The 21,858-nt window shown below is 38.8% G+C and overlaps 1 protein-coding gene across 3 annotated transcripts in view; it reads left to right on the forward strand.

Annotated features, from left to right (window-relative positions):
* The window catches only part of INTS6 (integrator complex subunit 6), a 76,048-nt gene that overhangs the window by 35,113 nt on the left and 19,077 nt on the right, over positions 1-21,858 (forward strand). For all 3 annotated transcript variants that reach the window (XM_084643131.1, XM_084643130.1, XM_084643132.1), the window contains 11 exons: positions 1,393-1,576; positions 4,451-4,576; positions 5,232-5,386; positions 13,335-13,487; positions 13,675-13,807; positions 14,380-14,474; positions 14,982-15,092; positions 16,916-17,131; positions 17,244-17,370; positions 18,950-19,092; positions 19,845-20,079. In XM_084643131.1, coding sequence (XP_084499257.1) covers positions 1,393-1,576; positions 4,451-4,576; positions 5,232-5,386; positions 13,335-13,487; positions 13,675-13,807; positions 14,380-14,474; positions 14,982-15,092; positions 16,916-17,131; positions 17,244-17,370; positions 18,950-19,092; positions 19,845-20,079 — 1,678 coding nt within the window. The remainder of the gene's footprint in view (positions 1-1,392; positions 1,577-4,450; positions 4,577-5,231; positions 5,387-13,334; positions 13,488-13,674; positions 13,808-14,379; positions 14,475-14,981; positions 15,093-16,915; positions 17,132-17,243; positions 17,371-18,949; positions 19,093-19,844; positions 20,080-21,858) is intronic.

Consider the following 21,858-nt stretch of genomic DNA (forward strand, 5'->3'; position numbering starts at 1 on the left):
GGACACTACTGGAAGAAGAAATTATTCACCTTGTCCAGTAATGATGGTTCTTTGAGACCAGTGTTTCTATGAGTGCTCCACAACCCATCCTCCTTCCCTCTAGTTCTTGTGTTCTGTGCAGTAGAGAAGGAAATGGGGAGGGTTAGCCTGCATGCGCTGGCTAGTCTCATGGCACAGCACGAGAAAAGACCACATGTGCGGGCTCAACGGACACTGCTACCAAAGTTCTCCCATCAGCAGCACAGGGACACAAGCATACCTAAAGTGGAGCACCCATAGGGGGGGCACATCTTGAAGAACCACTGTTACTGCATAAGGTGAGTAACTTCTTTGTCCTTTCTTCAGACAATGAAAATAAAATGGGGAAGACTCTGTATTCTTGGATGGCATTGTTAGCAGCTTAAAAGTTCTTCATAGTTCTCTTCAGATGTTGAGTCAACAGCATGCAGTAGGAAGGCATTTTTCCCTGTATGGATGCTTGTTAGACATTGTGATGTCCTTGGGTGAACATGAAATGGGTCATTTTACGTAAATATTAATTTAAATCTTTTTATTTTTCTCTTTCTGTACCATGTCATGGTGGACCTAAAAGTTTAAATCTGTCTGTAGTATATCCAAGGTGAAGTGCTTCAATCACTTCTTTAAATTGCTCATTGTGTGCGACATTAAAAGTGATATTGTCATAAAAATTGCAACTCTTATCAAGTTAAGTCTTTTGACTTTTAGTTCTGATGGTGTAATCACCAAATGAACCCCAGAAGTTGGCAAAGGATAAAGATGAGCAGGATCTACTCTTCAGTTAAGCTGCTGTGGAAGCTAGAAGGCCTGTAACAGAGACTTGATTTATCATTAGTGCTAGATTTTGATACCGATGGCACTGAAATTTTTCTTTTGCAGGATCATCATACCCACCAATACTCTGGTCTTCCACTTAGTTGATAATTTCATTCATTGGTGCATTTTATATTGAAGATGAATGCAAAGAAACAGACTTTCTGAAATGAGCCTGGATCCTTTCGGTACTTACCAAAAACAAACTTTAATTTAGTACACTTTAGGCAAATGAGATTTTAATATTGCTGTGGAAAGAACATTGCAGTAATGCAGTTCTGCTTGCAGGATTCTAAAATAAAACAAGTTTAAAGAACTTAAAAGTAAATGTACATCTTCAGAACTTCATATTGCTGTGAAATGAATTTATGTACAGTGTTGACTGAATTATGGATCTCTCATATTTATTAGACATAAAAAATCTACTATGTTTTATATTGTAAGCTTCTCTGGGTTACATATCCATGTGGTTGACTTGTACAATAAATTGCAGTCATGTAGCTACTAGAATTTTGAATTCACTGTTTTGTGAAGAAAAAGTTTAAATATTTTTCTTTTCAGCTCCATTTACCTCTCAATTCTCCTTTACCTGGAAGTGAATTGACTAAGGAACCTTTTCGTTGGGATCAGAGACTGTTTGCTTTAGTTCTGCGTTTGCCTGGCATCACAACTCCAGAATCAGAGCAGATAGCAGGTGTGCCTGTTGATGACTCAGCAATTACACCTATGTGTGAAGTCACAGGAGGTGAGTGCCTTAGCTTCACTTGACAAAGTAGATCTTTCAGAAAAGTGATCTAGCATATAGCTCAGTTGTATTAGATAGTGTTTGAAAATTTGACTCCTTTGTTTAATCTCTTTACAACCCTGGGCACAATGGGGCTACGTGTTACAGCTTTCTTAGGACACATAAGTAGTAACATTACAAATAAATTCATCTGCTAATAGTCTTGAAAGAAGGTGCATTTGCTTTCTTCAGCAATTTTGACTAGAAGGGGGAAAATATACTTTGTAGTTTAGACACTCAGCCAGAATTCTTAAGAATCATGAAATCTGTTGGGTAGTGAGATTGTGTTCAGTTTGCTGGCACTGGACATGCTAGTATTCGAAGGCCATGGGGTGTGTTTTCTTTTGAGAGCTTTTAAATATTTCTTAAATGAAGAACATCTTTGGACAAATGTCTGCACTTTCCCTTTTCCTCCACTGCTTCTCGTGTTCTTTTGTAATCTCTCATGGTTATCTCTCATTTAGATTGTAAACTTCTCTGATACAGTCTAGAAGTTAAGTCTTGTCTGTAGAGTACCATGAGCACACACCAAGTATTAAAAAAGAAAAAAGATCCTTTTGATAGTAATTGGGGTGGGAGAAGAGGGAGAAAAGGAAAGAATTTAAAGAAACTTCAAGTAAATGTGATCCCCACACTTCTCAGAATGTAAAGCAGATGCCTCAACCACTGGATTAAAAAGGCTTTTTGGGCCATTTAAAAGGTGTTGAAGTGTGCCACAAGGGGGAGCTCACATTCCAAGAGTTCAGTAGAGACCTTAAGTTAACAAGGAAAAAATCCTTAAAATGTAAAAGGCAATAAAGTTAAAATGAAGTATGTTTCTTAGTTGTTACCAAGATGCGTTCAGAACTTCATTAATGAAATCATTTAATAGACTCTCTTGCTGCTTCAACGAAGTAACATATGTTTTCTTTGTAACTTGTTTATATATTTCTCCATAACTAGATCAGCAAAGTTTCTTGTTCTTCCTTCTAGTTTCTTGATTAAGAATTAAAAGAGCTGAATGTCAGCAACTTGGCTAAGGGATGACTAAGAGGGGACATAAGTCTAAAAATACTTGATAGGCATAATCTCGAAAGTAGAAGAGACAATACATAGTGATACACGGAGGTATAACTAGGAGTAATAAGATGCAGTTATGGAAGGAAAAACATTTACAGATGTATTGGGCTGTGTAGTGTCTACCAAGGGAAGTTATGGATGCATCAGTGTTCCCTCTAATTTTTACATCCATGTGTGGAATTAATTTTATGTGCATCAATATGGAGGTGATGTGTGGTGGGGGTGGGGCTGAGGGGTTCGGAGTGTGGGAGGGGGCTCAGGGCTGGGGCAGAGGGGTGGGGTGCGGGTTCTGGGATAGGGCTGGGGATGAGAGGATTGGGGTATGGGAGGGGGCTCAGGGTTAGGTCAGAGGGTTGGGGAGTGGGGCGGTGTGGGCTCTGGGCTGGGGCAAGGGATCAGGGATGTGTGAGGGTGCTCAGGGCTGGGGCAGAGGGTTGGGTGCAGGGGGTGAGAGCTCCGGCTTGGGGTGAAGGCTCTGTGGTGGGGCCAGGGATGAGGGGTGGGGTGCAGGCTGCCCCAGGGCTGCGGTGGGGAGAGAGGACTCCCCCAGCCCTCTCTTGCCACAGCAGCTTGGGGCCAGGTGAGAGGGGCCTCTCCCTGGCTGTGGCAGTTCCAGCTTGGTTGGGCTGGGCCAGAGAGAGGGGCTCCTCTCCCTGGCAGCTCTGGCCGGGCTGGGCTGGGCCAGGCTGGAGAAGGAGCTCCTCTCTGTGGCGGGCTGGGGGAGGGGCACCTCTCCACACGTGCAGGACCCTTGATAGCCTGCTGCACGGCTGTACAGCTTACAGGGAACTTAGGACACCCCCTTGGGAAAACAGACTTAAAATATAGTGTAGGAGACAATCCTGCATTGATGTGGACTGCATGACTTTATAAGTCTCTTTCCATTGGTATCTTGTATGATTTTATGTTCTGTTAAAATGCTCTAGTTGCACTATACCTTTTTAAAGGATTCAGTGCAATACTTAACAGTATTAGGGCAATACCTCAGGTTCCCCATCAGGAAGTAATAGAAGTACTCTTTTTATAGCTTTGAGACATTGATACACAGAGCACAGCAGGGCATTATTTGTCATTTGGTCATTTTCTTACATTGACAACACAATCCTTACTTATATTGACAAACATAATCTATGAAGCAAAAAGAAAAGGAGGACTCGAGGCACCTTAGTGACTAACAAATAAATTTGTTAGTCACTAAGGTGCCACGAGTCCTCCTTTTCTTTTTGCGAATACAGACTAACACGGCTGCTACTCTGAAACCTATCATAATCTATGAAGACATCTTCTATTCTGTACACACAAAACTTGTTACTTTAAGTAATTGTATAGTTTGATACTTTTTTTATTTTTCTAATTACTATGTGGTTGGTTATACAGTAGTTACCAATAAGATATTTGCTAACAATAATCCACTAACATAGTATCTGAGGTACTACACTATTTCTTTATACAGGGTACTTCAGAATAGTATATAACTGGAGCTCCTCAAATATCATAACCTGGTAGATGTTGATATCTGGTGTTCTCTGAATGGCCACTGCTTTATAAACAAAAATACCTGCTTGCATGGGCAAAATAATTTTGAGAATGTAATAAACATGCAGCATACTGTCACTTTTAGAATACTTGTTACATTGGGAGAGGATGGTAAATGTCTTAAATTAAATGCATTATAGCTAGACTTCTATTAAATGGATTAGTCTGAAAAAATTTCAAAGGTGAAGGGAGAAATATAAAATAGTAGACTTGGTCTTGAGACTTTTTCTTTCATTCTAGGTCGCTCATATTGTGTGTGTTCTCCAAAAATGCTGAATCAGTGTCTTGAGTCATTGGTTCAAAAAGTGCAAAGTGGAGTAGTAATAAATTTTGAAAAATCTGGACCAGATCCTTCACCGATTGAAGGTATTTGAAAAATTCTACATACTTTTATAACCAATTGGATTTGCATTTGGTATTCAAATTTAACAATAGCCAGAAATGTACATAGTTTAATTTGAAAGAAGCACTACAGTGTTAGACACCATTGTTCCTTTCTAATGTAATAATATGACCACATTCTTGAGTGGTTTAAATTTCTGTAGCTTTACTCCTTTTTTGTTCTAAATATGAATAACTTGCCTACTTCTTCTAGAACAAGTTCATGGAAAATACTAGCTTTTTTCTAACTCTGAAATGTTGTATATTAAAAGTTCATTCATGTCATCTTCATGCACCAGGAAAATATTTGATTCGTCTAGTATTTGTGATAAGGAAAGGACACTTCAATTGAGTTCTGAAAGTACATCAGATAATAGAAGAACTGTTTTTTTTTTTCAGACTCCCATTCAGTAAGCATTCAACAGTGTTACTCAACTCTAAATTAGTTAGCATTCCTGCTGGAAATGCTAAAAATTACTTGGAAACTGGTATATACTATTGTTGTGGTTTCTAATATACTTTTAAGGATATCCCTCTTAAGGTGTATAAAAATCCTTGCACACTCCATTTAAAGTGTTTAAATAATTTGAAATACTATGTAATTAAATATAGAGTTATGGAGGTAATTTTTTTTTTATAGATGGACAGATGGATATAGCTAGGTCTTTTGGACCCCAACCTTGGCACAGCTGTCACAAACTTATCTATGTCAGACCAAACCCTAAAACTGGAGTTCCCATAGGCCATTGGCCTGTTCCAGAATCCTTTTGGCCAGATCAAAATTCTCCAACATTGGTAAGTCCTTGAAGTGAGGGAAAAATCATTTAACTGTTTCCTGTTCATGGTTTTAAATCCTGGGTTACCTGGTTCAAATATAAGCACTGTAAAGGAAATTCAGGCTAACGTCTGCTGCATTTCTTTTCAGAAACAGATGTTTCAACTGCTGTGAATAAGATACTGCGTGGCAATTAACATACTATGTTCATTGTGGAATAATTGCATAAGAGACATCTGCTTCTTTAAAAAACAAACTGCCTATAAGACTTTTATTGCTAACATCTGAGCACAATGCTGTGAACATTAAACATCTTACTTAAATGTATCTCTTTGGAGTTTGAACAGAGATCAAACTGAGAATTTTCCCTTAAGACACAATTTAGAATGCAAACAAAGATCCTAGAACTGATGCATGTTCGTCTCTTTATCATGTGAACTATCATATTTAACCATCCAAAAGACATACTATTGCTGGTTAGGGGCGGGGGGGGGGCACTTCTATGTAAATATCTCCTAAATTGGGAAAAGGTAAAAGCTAGTGGTGACAGTGTTCTTTCAATGCAGAAGTGGCAGAGTTGGCCCGTATCGCCTGTTGTTCAGTGTAGCAGTGCTTCTAATCTACCACAAATAGAAATTTTACCTCACATTGTAAAAAGTCTTCACTTGCAATACATTAGTTTTCTTTGTGCTCTATTTAATTACGAATAAAAGGATGTACCCATGCCAATTTGTATTAGTAATGTAGTATAATATAACAGTCAACACTGATTGAAAATATTAGTTGAACTGATGTAATTTTGGGCTATTTCCTGCTTTATAAGAGGATCTTCACTTTAGTCTTTGTGCCCTACCTCTGATTTATTAAAGTTTACAAACTTTAAGGTGTTCTGTGCATTTGGCTTGCAGAGAACATGAAATGCTTCAACTGAGTATAGAAAATGGAAGACTAGTGTGGTGTGTGGGAGTATTTTATTCTTAAATTTAGTTCTTATTTAGTTTGTGTATATTCATTGTCTCATTGTGCCCAGTCCAGTAAGACATACACAGCCTTCTGAGCTGTATGGCAGGCTAGCCTATTCTGAAGAAAAATTAAACTCCTGCAACTGTTTAAAAAACAAACACCTCCTCCCCCCAAAAAAACAAACAAACAAAAAAAAAACCAGCGTTGTGCACTTGGGTATTATGGAGCTGTTTTTTCATTCATCTGAGTCTGGACTTAACACAGTTTTATGAATTACTGCTCTAGGCCCGTGGTTCCCACACTTTCTAGTAGTGCGGCTCTTTTAAAGATATTTCAAAACTTGGTGTCTCCCCTCAACCAAGTACCCCCCTCCTTTTTTTAAATAACTTACTTGGGACAATAGAGTTCAGATGATTTTGAAACTTTATTAAACTACACACAGTTTAATTATATAATCTGATCTAATCTGGGTTTTTAAAACTAATTTGAAAATACGGATTGCTTGGCATGTTTGGACACAGACTAATATTTTAGTGACAAGGATGGGTCTGTTAAATAAAAGTTCAACTATTGTACCTGCTTTGACCAATCTCGCATAACTATGGCCTGCTATGTCTTAACTGACTGCCTATCCAGTTTTTTGCTGCCGCTGGTCAGAACCTCCAGGGCCTGGAACTTTCCTTTGATTCCTTCAATCTGTAATAAGTTAGCCATGGTGCCTTTTGTATATAGTTCCTGATAGTAAGTTTTAAATAGTTTTATAGTTTTTAGCAGTTTTGTAGTTAATTTCCCAACTTGGGGACCTTCTCTATCCCCATACCCCCTTGTGAGTACTGGGGAGAACTTGGGACTTCAAACTCTGTGTCCTGCCCACATTCGGTCTTCGTCAGCAACAATGACCAGCTCTATCTGTCGTGTCTCGGGAAGGCACACGTCGCAGCTAGGTGTATTATCTGCCGCTCTTTCCCTAGCCATAGGCATGACATGAGGGAATTCTGGCTTAGAAAAGACCTCATGCAGAAGGCCACAAAGCTAGCGTCGGACACAGGCTGAGGCAACCCCTGAACATCAACGTGAATTGACGCAGAGCACACTTCCTGCCAGAAGCTCTGACTGTTGCAGGGTGATCCATACCCACAGATTCCCCCCCTTCAGCATCTTGTCAGGAGACGGAACACTTGGATAAGCATAAGAGCACCCTCTAGTTCTGCTTCAAAGACGTCCAATACAACTTTGCCTAAATCGAGCAAATCTGCTTGTTCAAACCCTAAAGACGTTGGACATCCTGAGTCCCCGGGCCATGACTCTAAAGCTCATAAATACAGGGCTTTATCAGTATTAGACTCTGCCAATAACATCCACTCCAGTGGTACCATCCAAGGCAAAAAGATGATCCATTGATTCCAGCATAATCACAGCTTCTACCACTGAAGGTACCATCACTTTATCGCACACCGGCCACACGGAGCCTCCCTCCTCCAACCCTGACAGCACAAATGGATTGGACTCCTTGTACTCCAGAGAGATCAGACTTATACTACACTGGAGGATATCTTTGCTCTTTATGAGTCTCAGTTTTCCCCCATCATTTGGGACCTTCTCTCCTGACTCCACCAGGGGATGTACTTTTGATAGAAGCCTATCTCCTCTTCTATCTGCTAGCTGTGCTTTTCTTCCGCCAAAACTGTTGATTCCATTGTTGGATCCAGACCCTTTTTTCCCATTCCTCAGCAGAATTCGAACCTCTAGAAGAGCCGTCATCTCCTCCAAGAAACATTAGTCCAGATAGGAGACCGAGCCTTCTGATACCAACATCTGCCTCGACATTTGCCTCAGGACCATTGGTACCCCATGCCTTTGAGCCCCCCACAACTGCCTCCTGAACCAACAGGATAGCTATACTGGAGAACCTGGGACCTGTGTGTCAGATATAGAGAGCCCATGTATTCTGCAAGGGAATCATTTCACCATTCCCTTCTAAGGGAAGAGACAGAGACTCCTCCTGAGACCCCATAGAAGAGGAGGAATATGAAACAGTTCCATCTCTAACAACAAAATTACCGTCTTCATCGCCCAATGAAGCAGTCATCCTGGCATCTCTGTCCCCTCAGAACAATCATAAACAGATTCACAATTCATTGCAAAAGGTGGCCAGAACAACTCCAGATCTCCCTAGAGGAGGCCTAGGACCCTCAATACAAACTCCCGGATATCCTGCAAACCACCAGCTCCAGTTAATAAAGCTATTCTGGAACCTGCTAGAGCAGCGTGGCAGACATAACCACATACCCCACTACTCCCAAGAGGGCATAGAGATACTATTTTCTTCCAGCTAAGAGAGTGGAATTTCTTTTTACCCATGCTGCACCAAATGCTCTGGTCATCAGGGCTGCCAGGGAGGAATCTAGACAACAACATTTTAAACCCACTCCTCATAACAAGGTGGCTAAACATCTAGTCCTATAGGGAAGGAAGGTTTTCACATCTACTAGCCTTCAGTTTTGTAAAGTGAACCATCAAGTGCTGTTGGACAAGTATAGCTATCTCAAATGCACAGATTTTTTTTGGATAAACTACCACAGCAGGACAGCGCTCTCTTCCAGGAGGTCATAGAAGAGGTTAAGCTGGTGACCAGAACCACACTTCAGTCAGCGATTGATGCAGCGGACATGTCATCTACATTGATAATAATAGCTATTGTGATGCACTGAGAGTTATGGTTGCACACTTCAGGATTTCCCAGGAGGTCCAAATCACTGTGGAGGATTTTTACCCTCTGAGATCTATTTTTTCAATGAAAAGACAGATCAGTCCATACATGCTTTAAAGGACTCCGGGGCCACATGCTGCACCCTGGGAACATATACGCTTGCCCCAAAAAGGAAATATCACAGGCAGCCTTTCTAGACTGGCTCCTCCACAGTTGTATCATTAGTGATCTTATGACCTTCCTTTTAAGAGACACAAGGTACAGAACACTAGTTTCTCTGCACTTTGCATGTCTAAGGCATCATTTCAATTCAATCCCATCCTCCAATGAAAAGATATTTTTGACAGGAATTTGAGAGCTGCAAGCCATTTATGAGGCTGCCACTTCCCAACCGCCATATATTATTTGAGGGTTGTTTAGCACTCTGTTTCCATAACTGGAGTGCCATAACAGACAATTGAGTGTTAGATATTGTTACTATGCAGTCGGGTTTACTTATCTACCTCTTCCAAAACCCCCATTTTCAGTTAGGAGGTGGAATCCCTCCTCCAGTAAGGTGCAATAGAGCACTTAGAGATTTTTGCTCTACGTATTTCCAGGTTCCCAAAAAGAAGGTTGGAGACCTATTCTTTAACTTCACAATCTCAACAACGTTATTCACAAACCGATTTCACATATGAAAGACATTCTTTCACATGGCTGTTCACCCTGCCCATAATGGTGTTTTCTCAGATTCATGGTGGGTCCTGACCATTTTCCATACAGGGTGCTCTTATTTGGCCTCACCATTGCGCCCCCCCCTCCCAGGTTTTTACCAAGGTCTTTCTGGTAATAACAGCTCATTTCAGACAGAACAGTTTCACCATTTCCCCTTCTCTCAATGATCAGTTTCTCATTGCAAAGACATCTCAGGAAGCCCATAAGTCGACCACATCAATGCATTAACTACTTTCTTCCGACGGAATCGCTGTGAACTTTGAAAAGTCTCTCCTTACTCCAGTTCAGCCTGTAGACTTCACAAGGATCACCCTATATTCAGTTATGGCACGAACTTCCTTACCATGGGACAGGTTTTGAACTATGAGCGCCCTAGTAGGTCAGGCTATACTCAACTCTCAAGCTCCAGTTAGAACTTATCTTTCCCTTCTGAGGCATATGGCTTCATGTACTTATGCTACCCCATTCACCAGACTCCTCCTATGTTCCATTCAGGTCTGGCTCCAGACAGTACATTCATCAACCAAACACAGCATGAACACCATGGTAACAATTCCTTCAAGAGTAATGTCTTCCCTGATCTGGTGGAAGGATCCCTATCAGGTATGTGTGGATGCACCCTTCTTACCATCTTTGCCAGACGAGATAAGTGTTACAGACGCTTCTCTCTTAGGCTACAGAGTCCTCATGGACAACCCTATGGTGCAGGGCACTTGGATACCCTGAGAAACCAGGGTGCACATCAACTTTCTGGAACTCCAGGCAGTTTGAGAAACTTGAGAGGGTTTTCTACAGTTCATCTGGTCCCGCTATGTCCTCAATGTCCGATAACATGACAACTATATTTTCCTGTGTGTAGAAGCAGTCATCCTGTGGAAGTGGTGTATGAAGAATTGAATCACCATGTTGGCAGCTTATCTTCCATGAATTCAAAATGTTGGAAGACACCCTCAGCAGGCATTTTGCCATCGATCACAAGTGGGAATTGCATGATTCGTTGTTAAACATCATCTTTGCTCATTGAGGGACGTTTCCTTCTCAAACAAATGAGATGTAACACATACTGCTCCACAGGAGCTCTAGGGCTACACTCTCAGGGCAGTGCTTTCCTTCTTCCCTTATCAGACCATCTCAGCTATGCTTTTCCTCCCTAACCACTACTTCCTCGGGTCCTGCAGAATATTCTTCAGGACCTGGCAAGTGACGTCCTTATAGTCCCCGATCGGTCCAGACAGTTTTGGTTCCCAAATCTCCCACAACTGTCATCTGAGTCTCTGGTCACCATCCAATCCTTTCCTGATCTCTTGACACAGGAAAAGGGCAAGATCAAACATCCCAACTCCGAAGAGATTCCTCTAATCTCTTAGTTTTTGGATGGGAATTGACATTAGAACATTACTGCTCTCAAGCTGTATAAACAATCCTTAATAGCAGAAAGATTTCCACTAGTAAATGCTATTCAGCCAAGTGGAAACGTTTTTTCATCTGGGTACATCAAAACATTTATCTCCCGAGTCAAAACATTTATCTCCCGAGTCAGTGGATATACCCCTCATTTTGGACTAGCTTTTCTCTCTCAAAACAGCTGAGCTTTCCCACAGCTCTGTATAAGTTCATCTGGCAGCAATCAGTACGTGCCATCCACTATCAGATGGTTGTTCAGTTTTCACTCACCTGTTGACTACCACATTCTTAAAGAGACTTATCAGAACTTTTCTGCCAGTAAAGGGAACATGTTCCTCATTGGGACTTGCATCTTGTACTTTCGGCACTCCCAAAGCCTCCCTTTGAACCAGTATCTACATGTTTCATGGGTCACTTATTAATGAAAGTTGATTTCCTTATGGCCACCACCTCAGATGGAAGGGTGGTTGAGCTAGGATCCCTAATGGTGGGTCCACCATTTGCTATATTCCATAAAGACAAAGTCTCTTTAGGACTATGTCCGGTATTCACTTCCAGAGTAGTTTTGGAGTTTCACATGAACCAGTGAGTACTTTGTTTTTTCCAAAACCGCATGCATCTGAAAAAAGGAGACCTCACTCCCTTGATGTGTGTGACATATTCTCGCCTGCTACCTGAAAAGGACAAAACAAAGTAGAAAATCACCTAGATAGTTTCTCGCTATAGCAGAACGAGTCTGAGGTCAAGTTATATCGTCGCAGAGGATCTCGGGGTATATCCTGCTTTACCAGTAGTTGCATCTTCCTTCCCCTCACAGGGTGAGAGCTTGTTCTACAAGAGCATAAGCAACTTCAATGGTATTGCTTCAGGAAGTACCCTTATTTGTGGGGGAATTCTGCACCAAAAAAATAAAAATTATGCGCACGATATTTTAAAATTCTACATATTTTGTCAAAATAACAATATGATCATAAGAACATAGCTAAGGCTATGATTTGATCATGGAGGTCGTGGACCGCAGACCTCCATGATTTCAGCCCGCAGCAGCTGGGAGCTGCAGGGTACCCCCACCTCCTCTGGTGGCTGGGAGCTGCGGGGTATCCCTGCAGTTTGGAGTGAAAGGGGTCCCCTGCCAGCTCCCCAACTCCCGCAGGCAGTGGGGGATACCTGGCAGCTCCCCAGCAGGTGGGGGAGGGGTAAGCAGGGAGTAAGCAGGGTGGGCCCTTGGGGAAGGGGCGGGGTAGATTCTGGGTTGACCTTGAATTCAAAACATGATCTTGTGCGTAAAAAGGTTGGAGACCACTGCTGTAAAACATGTTTTCTAATCTTCTTGTCATTCTTGTGGCTATGCTCTGAACCTTCTCCAATTTATCAACATCCTTCTTGTATTGTGGGTACTGGAACTGGACATAGTATTCCAGCCGTGGTTGCACCAGTGCCAAATGACCTCTACTCCTATTCAAGATTCCCCCTGTTCATGCATCTCAGGATTTCATTAGCTCTTTTGGCCACTTCATCACACTGGGAGCTCATGTTCAGCTGGTTATCCCCCACGCTCCATCCCTGTCCCCAAATCTTTTTCATAGTCACTACTTCCCAGGATAGAGTTCCCCTATCCTGTAAGCATGGGCTACACTCTTTGTTCCCAAATGTCTACATTTACATTTAGTTGTATTAAAATTCATATTGTTCGCTTGTGCCCAGTTTACCAAGCGACCTAGATTGCTCTGAATCAGAGACCTGACTTCTTCATTGTTAACCACTCCCCCAATTTTTCTGTTATCTGTAAACTTTATCAATAGTGATTTCATTTTCTTCCCAGTCATAAATAAAGATGTTAAATAGAGTAGGATAATCTACTCCATTTGCAAATCATTGTCCTTGCCTGACCTGTTGACTTAGCAGTTAAAATACTTAGCTTTTACTTTCTAAATATACTTACTCTATATTAAGATAGTATTTACTACCTACCTAAACCCAACAGCTGTTCAAGGTTCAATAAGATGAAATATTAAGTTAGTGTTCATATTTCTTTATTTCAGAGACACATTAACAGATACTAAGGGACAATTTTCAAAAACACTTTTATATTGTTTCAGAGTAAGATTTAGTATGCATAGATCTTGTATTTGTTGGTGCAGACCCACACTTAACAGCTGAATGTTTCTGTTTAGCCACCTCGCACATCTCACCCTGTAGTGAAGTTCTCCTGCACTGACTGTGAACCAATGGTCATTGACAAACTGCCTTTTGATAAATATGAGTTAGAACCTTCACCGCTGACCCAGTTTATCCTGGAAAGGAAATCTCCTCAGACGTGTTGGCAGGCAAGTTGAATATGTACTAACTAAAGGACATTTAGCTGAGAAATAGTATTCTGTAAATAACTTGAAATTAAATTATAATTATGTGTTGATTTACTGTAAATTCACTGACATCAGACCTTTAACTTAGAACTCGCACTTAAAAAATATTTATGTACAACATGAATTACACGAACTCTTCTTATTGCAGGTGTATGTGAGCAATAGTGCAAAATATAGTGAACTTGGCCATCCTTTTGGTTACTTGAAAGCCAGTACAGCACTGAATTGTGTGAACCTGTTTGTGATGCCTTACAATTATCCAGTCCTCCTTCCCCTCTTAGGTAAATACAGCTTTCTCAAATCCTTCTGATGTGGTAGGCAGATGGAAAATTGCTTCAGCCTAGTTACATTTTTTGTGTTATTAATGCTACTGTTAATAATCATAAGCCTATATAAATCCAAAACATTAAGAACGTAATATTCCTACTGAAAAGAGAACTTCTAATTTTTCTGACACCTACTATATTCATGATTCACTTATCAAAAAATTGCTACCATTCCTGAATCTGAGTATAATCCTGTTGATTTCTAAAAATGAGTGTTTATTGTTCAGGTATCTTACTCCCTTTCTAATATGCTGTGACTGCCACTTCCCCCCCTGCTGCTACTGCAAAGGCACTCTTTTCCCACTCCCATGGATCTGATGAGTTAGATTTTATAAATATGTTACAAGATTCTGCCTTCCTTACAAATCTCATGGATTGCATCCAATAGTGATTAGCTCGGATTAAGCCTTAGTGTAGTAGGACGAACCTTTAGAAGAAATGTTCTTAGAAAATGTGTGGTGAGTGATGCCTTATATTAAGAAACGCACCTCTCATTTAACTTTATCTCTGTTTGTATAACTTCTTAGATGACTTATTCAAAGTACACAAAGCAAAGCCAACCTTAAAATGGCGGCAGTCATTTGAAAGCTATTTGAAGACAATGCCTCCTTACTATCTAGGGGTAAGATGATTTATTGTACGTGCTTTTTAAAATTGCTGCTGTATCCTATAATTTATGGTAAACTTGTATCTTCAGTTATTAGCTTGTTCTGTTAACTGCCTTCTTTTGGATTATATTTTATAAAGCAATTAGGATGTTCTGAACATAATAAAAGATTAATGTGTACAAATCTAGGATTTCACATTTATGGCGTCATGTATGCCCCTGGAAGAATAACTTTCCTAAAATTTACATTAATATCTTGACTTTTCCCTTTGACCATAATATTATAAAAACTTGGTCAGGTATAACTACTGCTTGAACTATACCTCCACGAACATTTAATAATTCCACATTAATGTTGCAATACTTAAAGGAAACGGATGTTATGATGTTGTCTTCAGGGGTTGCAAATTCACTTTGAAACGAATGCATTAAGCAATATTGTGCTTTTAATTCTTGCTACAAACTTAAGGGTACAAATGTACAAGGATATAAATATGTAAGTGTATATATTACTTGTTTCAGCCTTTGAAGAAAGCTGTGAGAATGATGGGAGCGCCTAACCTTATAGCAGACAGTGTGGAATATGGACTTAGTTACAGTGTCATTTCATACCTCAAAAAGTTGAGTCAACAGGTAATGTTGATGCAAAAGAGCAGTAAAAAATGAAAACTAAAATTAAAAAACACTGTTATACTAATATCAGACTAACCTGAAAATATCAGTAAACCATGTTGGTTCTCATAGTAAAGGGGCAAGAAACCTCAAGTTACCTGAATTCCTACATGTGATTTCTGTTGGTACATTTTCCATTCTCTGAATTAGTTGAAAACTTTGTTTATAGACTAAACTGTACATACATACTGAAATGTGGCTGATTGGATGACTCAAGGTATATAGTATACGAGCAGTATTTTCATATGTGCCAACTTGAATATATTTGTGATTAAAAAGGCGCAGTCCTTCCTGCTCTGTGCTAAAAATCACCTGGCATGAGATTAGGGATTTGTGCCTATATGTAATTGGGCCAAAATGTAGCCGCCTTTCCTATTTGGCCCATAGTTTTTGAAGTGCTTCAGGATCCATAAAAAATGAAAGGCATTAGCTAAATATAAAACATCAACAGTGCCTTTCATCCCTATTGAAGTGCTTGCTTACAAATGAAACAGGCACAGAATGGACAAGGTTACACCCCAAGCCACTGGCAGTGGTGGGGAATCGAATCGACATCTCCCGGCTAGTCTCCTGCTCTAGCAGCTAAAAACCATTGATTTCCCATTATCACTTATGTTTTGTGTTGTGTCAAACTTTTTTTTTGGATAATCACAAAATTGAGTAGCTTTGACACAAATGGATGTAGAGATGCAAGTATTAATGCCTTTGTATGTTAAAATTTCATAAAGTTTAAAAATCTTCAATATAAATATTATTTTTTAAACTCCTAGCTATAGCCTGTGGAAATCTGTGATGAATCTTACCAAATTGTGTGATCATTTTGCTCAAAAAATCTTGCATAATATATAAATCTGTATATTTATACATTTTTGGCTCAAAATACATAAAATACATTGTTCTACAGTATGTTTTAGCTACATTAGAGTAAACAGTGATCCTTCTTCAAATATTTGTTTCCTTTTGAAAAATTCTACTAGTTTAAGAGAGTTCTGTTCTTAAAATGGGAAATAACATTTGATCTTGCAGCATGGAAGGAACTTCTCAAGTGCAGCCTCTGAATAAACACTATATAGCAGTCAGAAGTTCTCAAATGATTTTTGGCTCATTGTTCAGCTGTATTCTGCCAAACTACTAGTGATACATTTTAGAGCATATTTATTTTGGGACATACTGGGCAGGTGAAAAATTATTGGCTGTGGTGGATTGTCTGCCAAATGGAGGAAGAATCAAAAGATTGCAGTGTGTTCCCTCATTTTGTTGGAGTTGAACTGCTTCTTCCTTGCTTTAATCTCTGGTTCTTTTCTTATCTTCTGTTGACCTTTTAAAAAAAGAAATTGACACAATCATATGAGTCCATAATAAATACAGTTAAATGAGATAAGTTACTTTGAGAATTCTAAGACTTCAGCTGTTTTCACAGGGAAAAGTGAAATCCATGAGCACATGCAGAAATTGTGGCACAGTTTTCCTATAATGGTAATCAAGGCATTTTTATGAAAATAAAAGCATTGCATGCATATTGGTGCGTAGATACTATGATAATGGGCACCCTAGAAATACCTAAAAGAGCTAGACACAAAAACTGTTTACCATATTCTAATGATTTAGAATTGTAATAGTACATTCAGCAAACCACCTTAAACACTCTTCCACATTATATTTTTTATAGTGTATTAGCACATTGCCGAATCTTCTAGGTGAGAATTAGGAATGAATTTAATATTCTGACTAATCATTTTAAGAGTATATTGTCAATTTTATTTATTTATTTATTTCAAATTAAGGCCAAAATAGAGTCCGATAGAGTCATTGGCTCTGTAGGCAAAAAGGTAGCGCAAGAGACTGGAATTAAGGTCAGAAGCAGATCACACAACCTGTCTATGGCACATAGGAACGATTTTCAACAACTGCTACAGGGGATTACTGGGGAAATTCCTCATAGACTTCTAGACCTCAATATGAAGGAGTATGCTGGGTTCCAAATAGCTTTGCTGAATAAGGTAAGCACCATTATGTGTAATGTTGTTATTTTCAATACACTTCCATTGAAGTATTAGATGTTGTTTCATATGTAGTATTAATCAAAGCTTTATTATATTGCTGCAACTGTAGGAATTGAAACCTCAGACATTTAGAAATGCTTATGATATACCCCGAAGGAATCTTTTGGATCACTTAACAAGAATGAGGTCTAATCTTATGAAGATAACTCGCAAGTTTCTCAAAGGACAAGATGAAGGTTAGATTTCTTGGTTTATTGTTTGCATATCTTAATATATGTAGTAGTTAGTACTATTAGCATAATTTTGTATAGTGTTCTGAATGGAGTTGAGCCTTCTTCAATAGATGCTTAGCTAGGAGCATCTTTCTGAAATGAGGTTTTCTTTCTGAAATGAACTTATTCTAAGATTGCAGCTGTTGCACATGAACCCCAGTGACTTTTCTTGGGCTTTTCCACCACACCTTTATTATAAGTTAGACATTTTCCAATGGCTCATAGAAGACAAATCTTGTCTTCTGTTTAATTTCTTTGACTGTCCTTGTCTTAAGAACAGTCTTGTTTTCATCAGCTTTTGATTCTTTTGTTTTTGTTTCACTTCTTTTTTCCAGCTTTCTGGGTATATCAAAGGACAAATATCTTCTAGACAGTCCTGGACACTGAAGTCCTCTGTCCATATAATAGGTACATAATAGGCACTGGCAGAACAAGCTTTCCCCCCGCATCCTGCCAACTTGCCTCTCCCTTGACCTGAAAGGAGAGTAGTTGTCTCCATGCTAATTCAGTTTTTTTCTCTCTCTGGTGACTTTCAGCAGGCAATACAATAACCTGTGCTAGCCATAAATGACAGTAGTAGTAGTAAAAAGAAAAGGAGTACTTGTGGCACCTTAAAAACTAACAAATTTATTTGAGCATAAGCTTTTGTGAGCTACAGCTCAGGAAAGCTTATGCTCAAATAAATTAGTCTCTAAGGTGCCACAAGTCCTCCTTTTCTTTTTACGAATACAGACTAACATGGCTGCTACTCTGAAAGTAGTAGTAGTAGAGCTCAAAAGTAGAAGTACTCTGCAGTTAAAGTGCTTCATTACACTGTGGCACCTGATGAGTAGAAGACAATAATGGAAAGAATGAAATAAGAATAGACAGAGAGAAAGGAAAAAGAACAAGAAAAAATAGGACTTCCAATAACATTTCTAGATTACGAATATTAGTCTGGTCTAAGTAGCGATAGAATGTCACTACCATTCAGTGTTTATTAAAAAAGTTGTGTCCAGTTCCTGGAGAGGTGTCCATATTACAACTGACATTAATTCTAGTGTAATCTGCTACCCAGCCTACCTCCTTGCTGAGCAAAGGATTGATGGGTGAATTTTGACATGTTGTGCGGTCAAGAAGACATTGAGGACCTGAATCACAAGGACCCTTAAGAAAATGCTGAATTTTGTTTTAAGTGTGTACAAGATTACAAGTATCTTGTACCTTGCTGACAATATTAGAAAGGACATTTCTCAAGTTGTTGGTGTTTTACTTCTAATTAATAAAATGTCTTCATGTTTTTGGCAGTTATGAAGGGGCTTTTGAGTAATCATAGTTCAGAGTAGCATGTAAAGTGGAATATTAGATAATAATTTCATACATCAGTGTAGTAGTAGCCTCAGTGCATTTTACAATTAATGTGTTCAGATTATCCTGATCAAAAAGATGGGATATGAAAATGTGGATGTGTGAAATACATCCAGAATTAAATTCTGACAAAACAGTGTCATACTGTTTCTATAGGCATAGTCTTTTGATAAAAAACTGTCTTCAATTCCAATAGATCAAGTTCACAGTGTACCAATAGCACAAATGGGAAATTATCAGGAGTACCTAAAGCAGATACCATCTCCTCTTCGAGAGCTTGACCCTGATCAACCCCGAAGGCTACATACATTTGGTAATCCATTTAAATTGGACAAGAAGGTAATTTCTCTGTAGTACTCTTTTTGTGTAAAACTAGTGCTGTGGAATTTGTATGTGTTGCTAACTAGAGGCCATCCAAGTGCATAGGAAAAGAAGGCCACTATATTTCTTAAGAAATTCCCTCAACCTTTTTCAGACCACTTGTTTTCTCATGGAGGGACAGGCTTGATTAGAAATCACTTATGAAAGCTCTGCATTTTTAGTATGAAATATTCATATGTTGTGAAATTTCCAACACCCTACCCTTTTTTCACTCCCCCACTCCTCCTTTTATTAAACCCCTTCCTTAGCAAAAGCTTGCATTAACTTGATGGCTTCTCTAGTTTTCCACTAGCCCAAGGACATGGATTCTCAATCCCTCACAAATCCAGGCCTTTGACTTGACTTCAGTGAATTCCCAAGATAGTTGAATATTTAACTGACTAAAAATTACCTTGCATTTGACTCCAGTTTAGAGGTCATGTTTTACAGACAAATTTTATAACCATAGTCAGCTTTCTTACTTGGCATATTGTTTATAGTGTGGTCTTCAATACATCATCCCTCTCAAAGTAAGTCATTTGCCCAGGTTTTTTTTAATTGGCATTTGAGAGAAGCCAAGACAAGGTGGTATATTTTCCTGATTGGATTGTCTTATATCTGGCAAAAGTCAGGAAATTGTTGGATATGTGATATATTTTTTGTTAAACTTGCTATGCAAGATAACACAAATTTGAGTTTTTTTTTAAAAAAAACAGATTTATTTGTTACAGGGAATGATGATAGATGAAGCAGATGAATTTGTATCAGGGCCTCAAAATAAGCACAAACGACCTGGAGAACCAAATATGCAAGGAATTCCTAAAAGACGTCGGTGTATGTCACCCCTTCTCAGAGGCCGGCCACAGACTCCTCCTGTCATGAACAATCATATTGGAGGAAAAGGACCACCTACACCTGTAATGCAAGCACAGCCAGATCTTGTTAAACCTATTCCTATTCTCAAAAGTAAGTGTAACTCTATTTCAGTTAATTTTTCCTGTTGCCTTCATTTGGTTCCTCTTCAGAAAATTCGCTTTACTGTTTATACAAAAAAAATTTTAGTTGGTCTACAACAAATACTCATCAAGAAAGTAAGCATGCTGTAGATTTCTCAAATGCGTGCATTTGAATATCCAGTTCCAAAATGTCAGTATGTAAATGTTCAGCCTTAATTATCCAATTACTTTGCTTATTTGGCACCTCATAGGTTTCAAACCTCTGCCATTCTTCTGTAATTTCAAAGCAATATAAAGGTTTCTGAAATTTGTTAACTATCTGCCATTGAAACACCACTTCCTAAAACTAAAACTACCTTGATGTGTACAAGGGAAAGTATTATACAATGTAGACAAAGGTACTTGTCCTATGCCTTTTAATTGTTTCACATACATACATTTTTAGGATTTAGTAATACATAAATTGATTGTGATTTTATAGTAAGTAAAATAAACGTCAGTGAAATTTATAGTAGTTACCCTCCCAGCAAATCTAAGAGGGGGAAGAATATGGGAGGGTTTCATATTTATAGACTTGCCATATTTGTTGATTGTTTACCTGCGCTCTTTATATTGAGGATTTATATTTTTCCTCCATAAATCACTCTTCTGAGCCCCTAATTATTTCTGTTGCTCTTTTCTTCCTCAGCATTTTTGTAATAAGAAAGTGGACGTATTAATTTAACATTTCAGGTTCATTTGCACCAGAGACAAGTAGAGGGGTCCTTACCTTCCTATTCTGTGATAGATGAAGAGTTTAAAAAAGGAATTTAATATTTCAGCCATTACATTTAACTCCTTTGTTACAAATAGGCCTACTTTTTTCTAGCACTCTTTTCTTAGCAATATTGAAAAGCTTTTTACTTTCCCCTTAGCTTTTTTAACTAACGTTTTAACTCATTTTCTTATATGCCCCATATTTTTTCATATATTACTAATTTAATATTGTAGTTCGGTTTCCTTCTGTCATTTGACTTCCTGTATTAAGCAGATCCTTGTGAAATCAGTTGGTTAATCCTTATATTCAATTTCAGAGGAATTGTAGCTTGTTTTAATTATGGTGTCTTTAAGATTCCCTAGCTGCCTTGCACCATGGTACATTTAAAACCTTCCATCTTGTGGTGTTCACTGACTTTTTTAATTCCAAATTTTTATTCAGGTGGTGGTTGCATTTTCTTATTTTTGGTTCATAATCTTTCCCCTTGTAACACAGGAATCTATTAATTAGATAAGACCACACTTAAAATTAGATACTGCTATAAGGCATTCAAGTAGACATGCAAGAGTAATAGCCAGCACCTGATTTTAGCTGAATTTCAGCCTGGCCTCACTTCTTGCAGGTGTAATTTTGTGCTTGCAACTAAATGTTTTATTAAATCTTACTATTCAGATGGCAAAATATATGACTGATTTGCAGATTCAAGTTAGGTATGCAGCGGATTAAGTAAGATTTCTTCCTATAAGTGTGGGCAGAAGAGTTCAGTTTTTGCAGGCACAAATTGTCCCTCTGAAAGAGAGGATGTCTGAAAAACTAGGGTCAGTCTTCTTTTGTGGTGTGACTTTTTTCCAGGAGGAAGTGTGTTGTACTTAACCTGGCCTGGAATAATTTTTGGACTTCTGGTAAAGGCATAAACAAATACATATTTTAAAGTTTTTCATATGGTAAAATACATTTTCAACCATTGTTGGTTGTTCGCTTTTCCACTTTGCTGATAAAATACAGAACATAGTGCATTTGAATTTGGCGGTT

The sequence above is a fragment of the Lepidochelys olivacea genome, assembly GCF_965140295.1.
Source record: "Lepidochelys olivacea isolate rLepOli2 genome assembly, chromosome: 1".
Lineage (NCBI taxonomy): Eukaryota > Metazoa > Chordata > Testudines > Cheloniidae > Lepidochelys > Lepidochelys olivacea.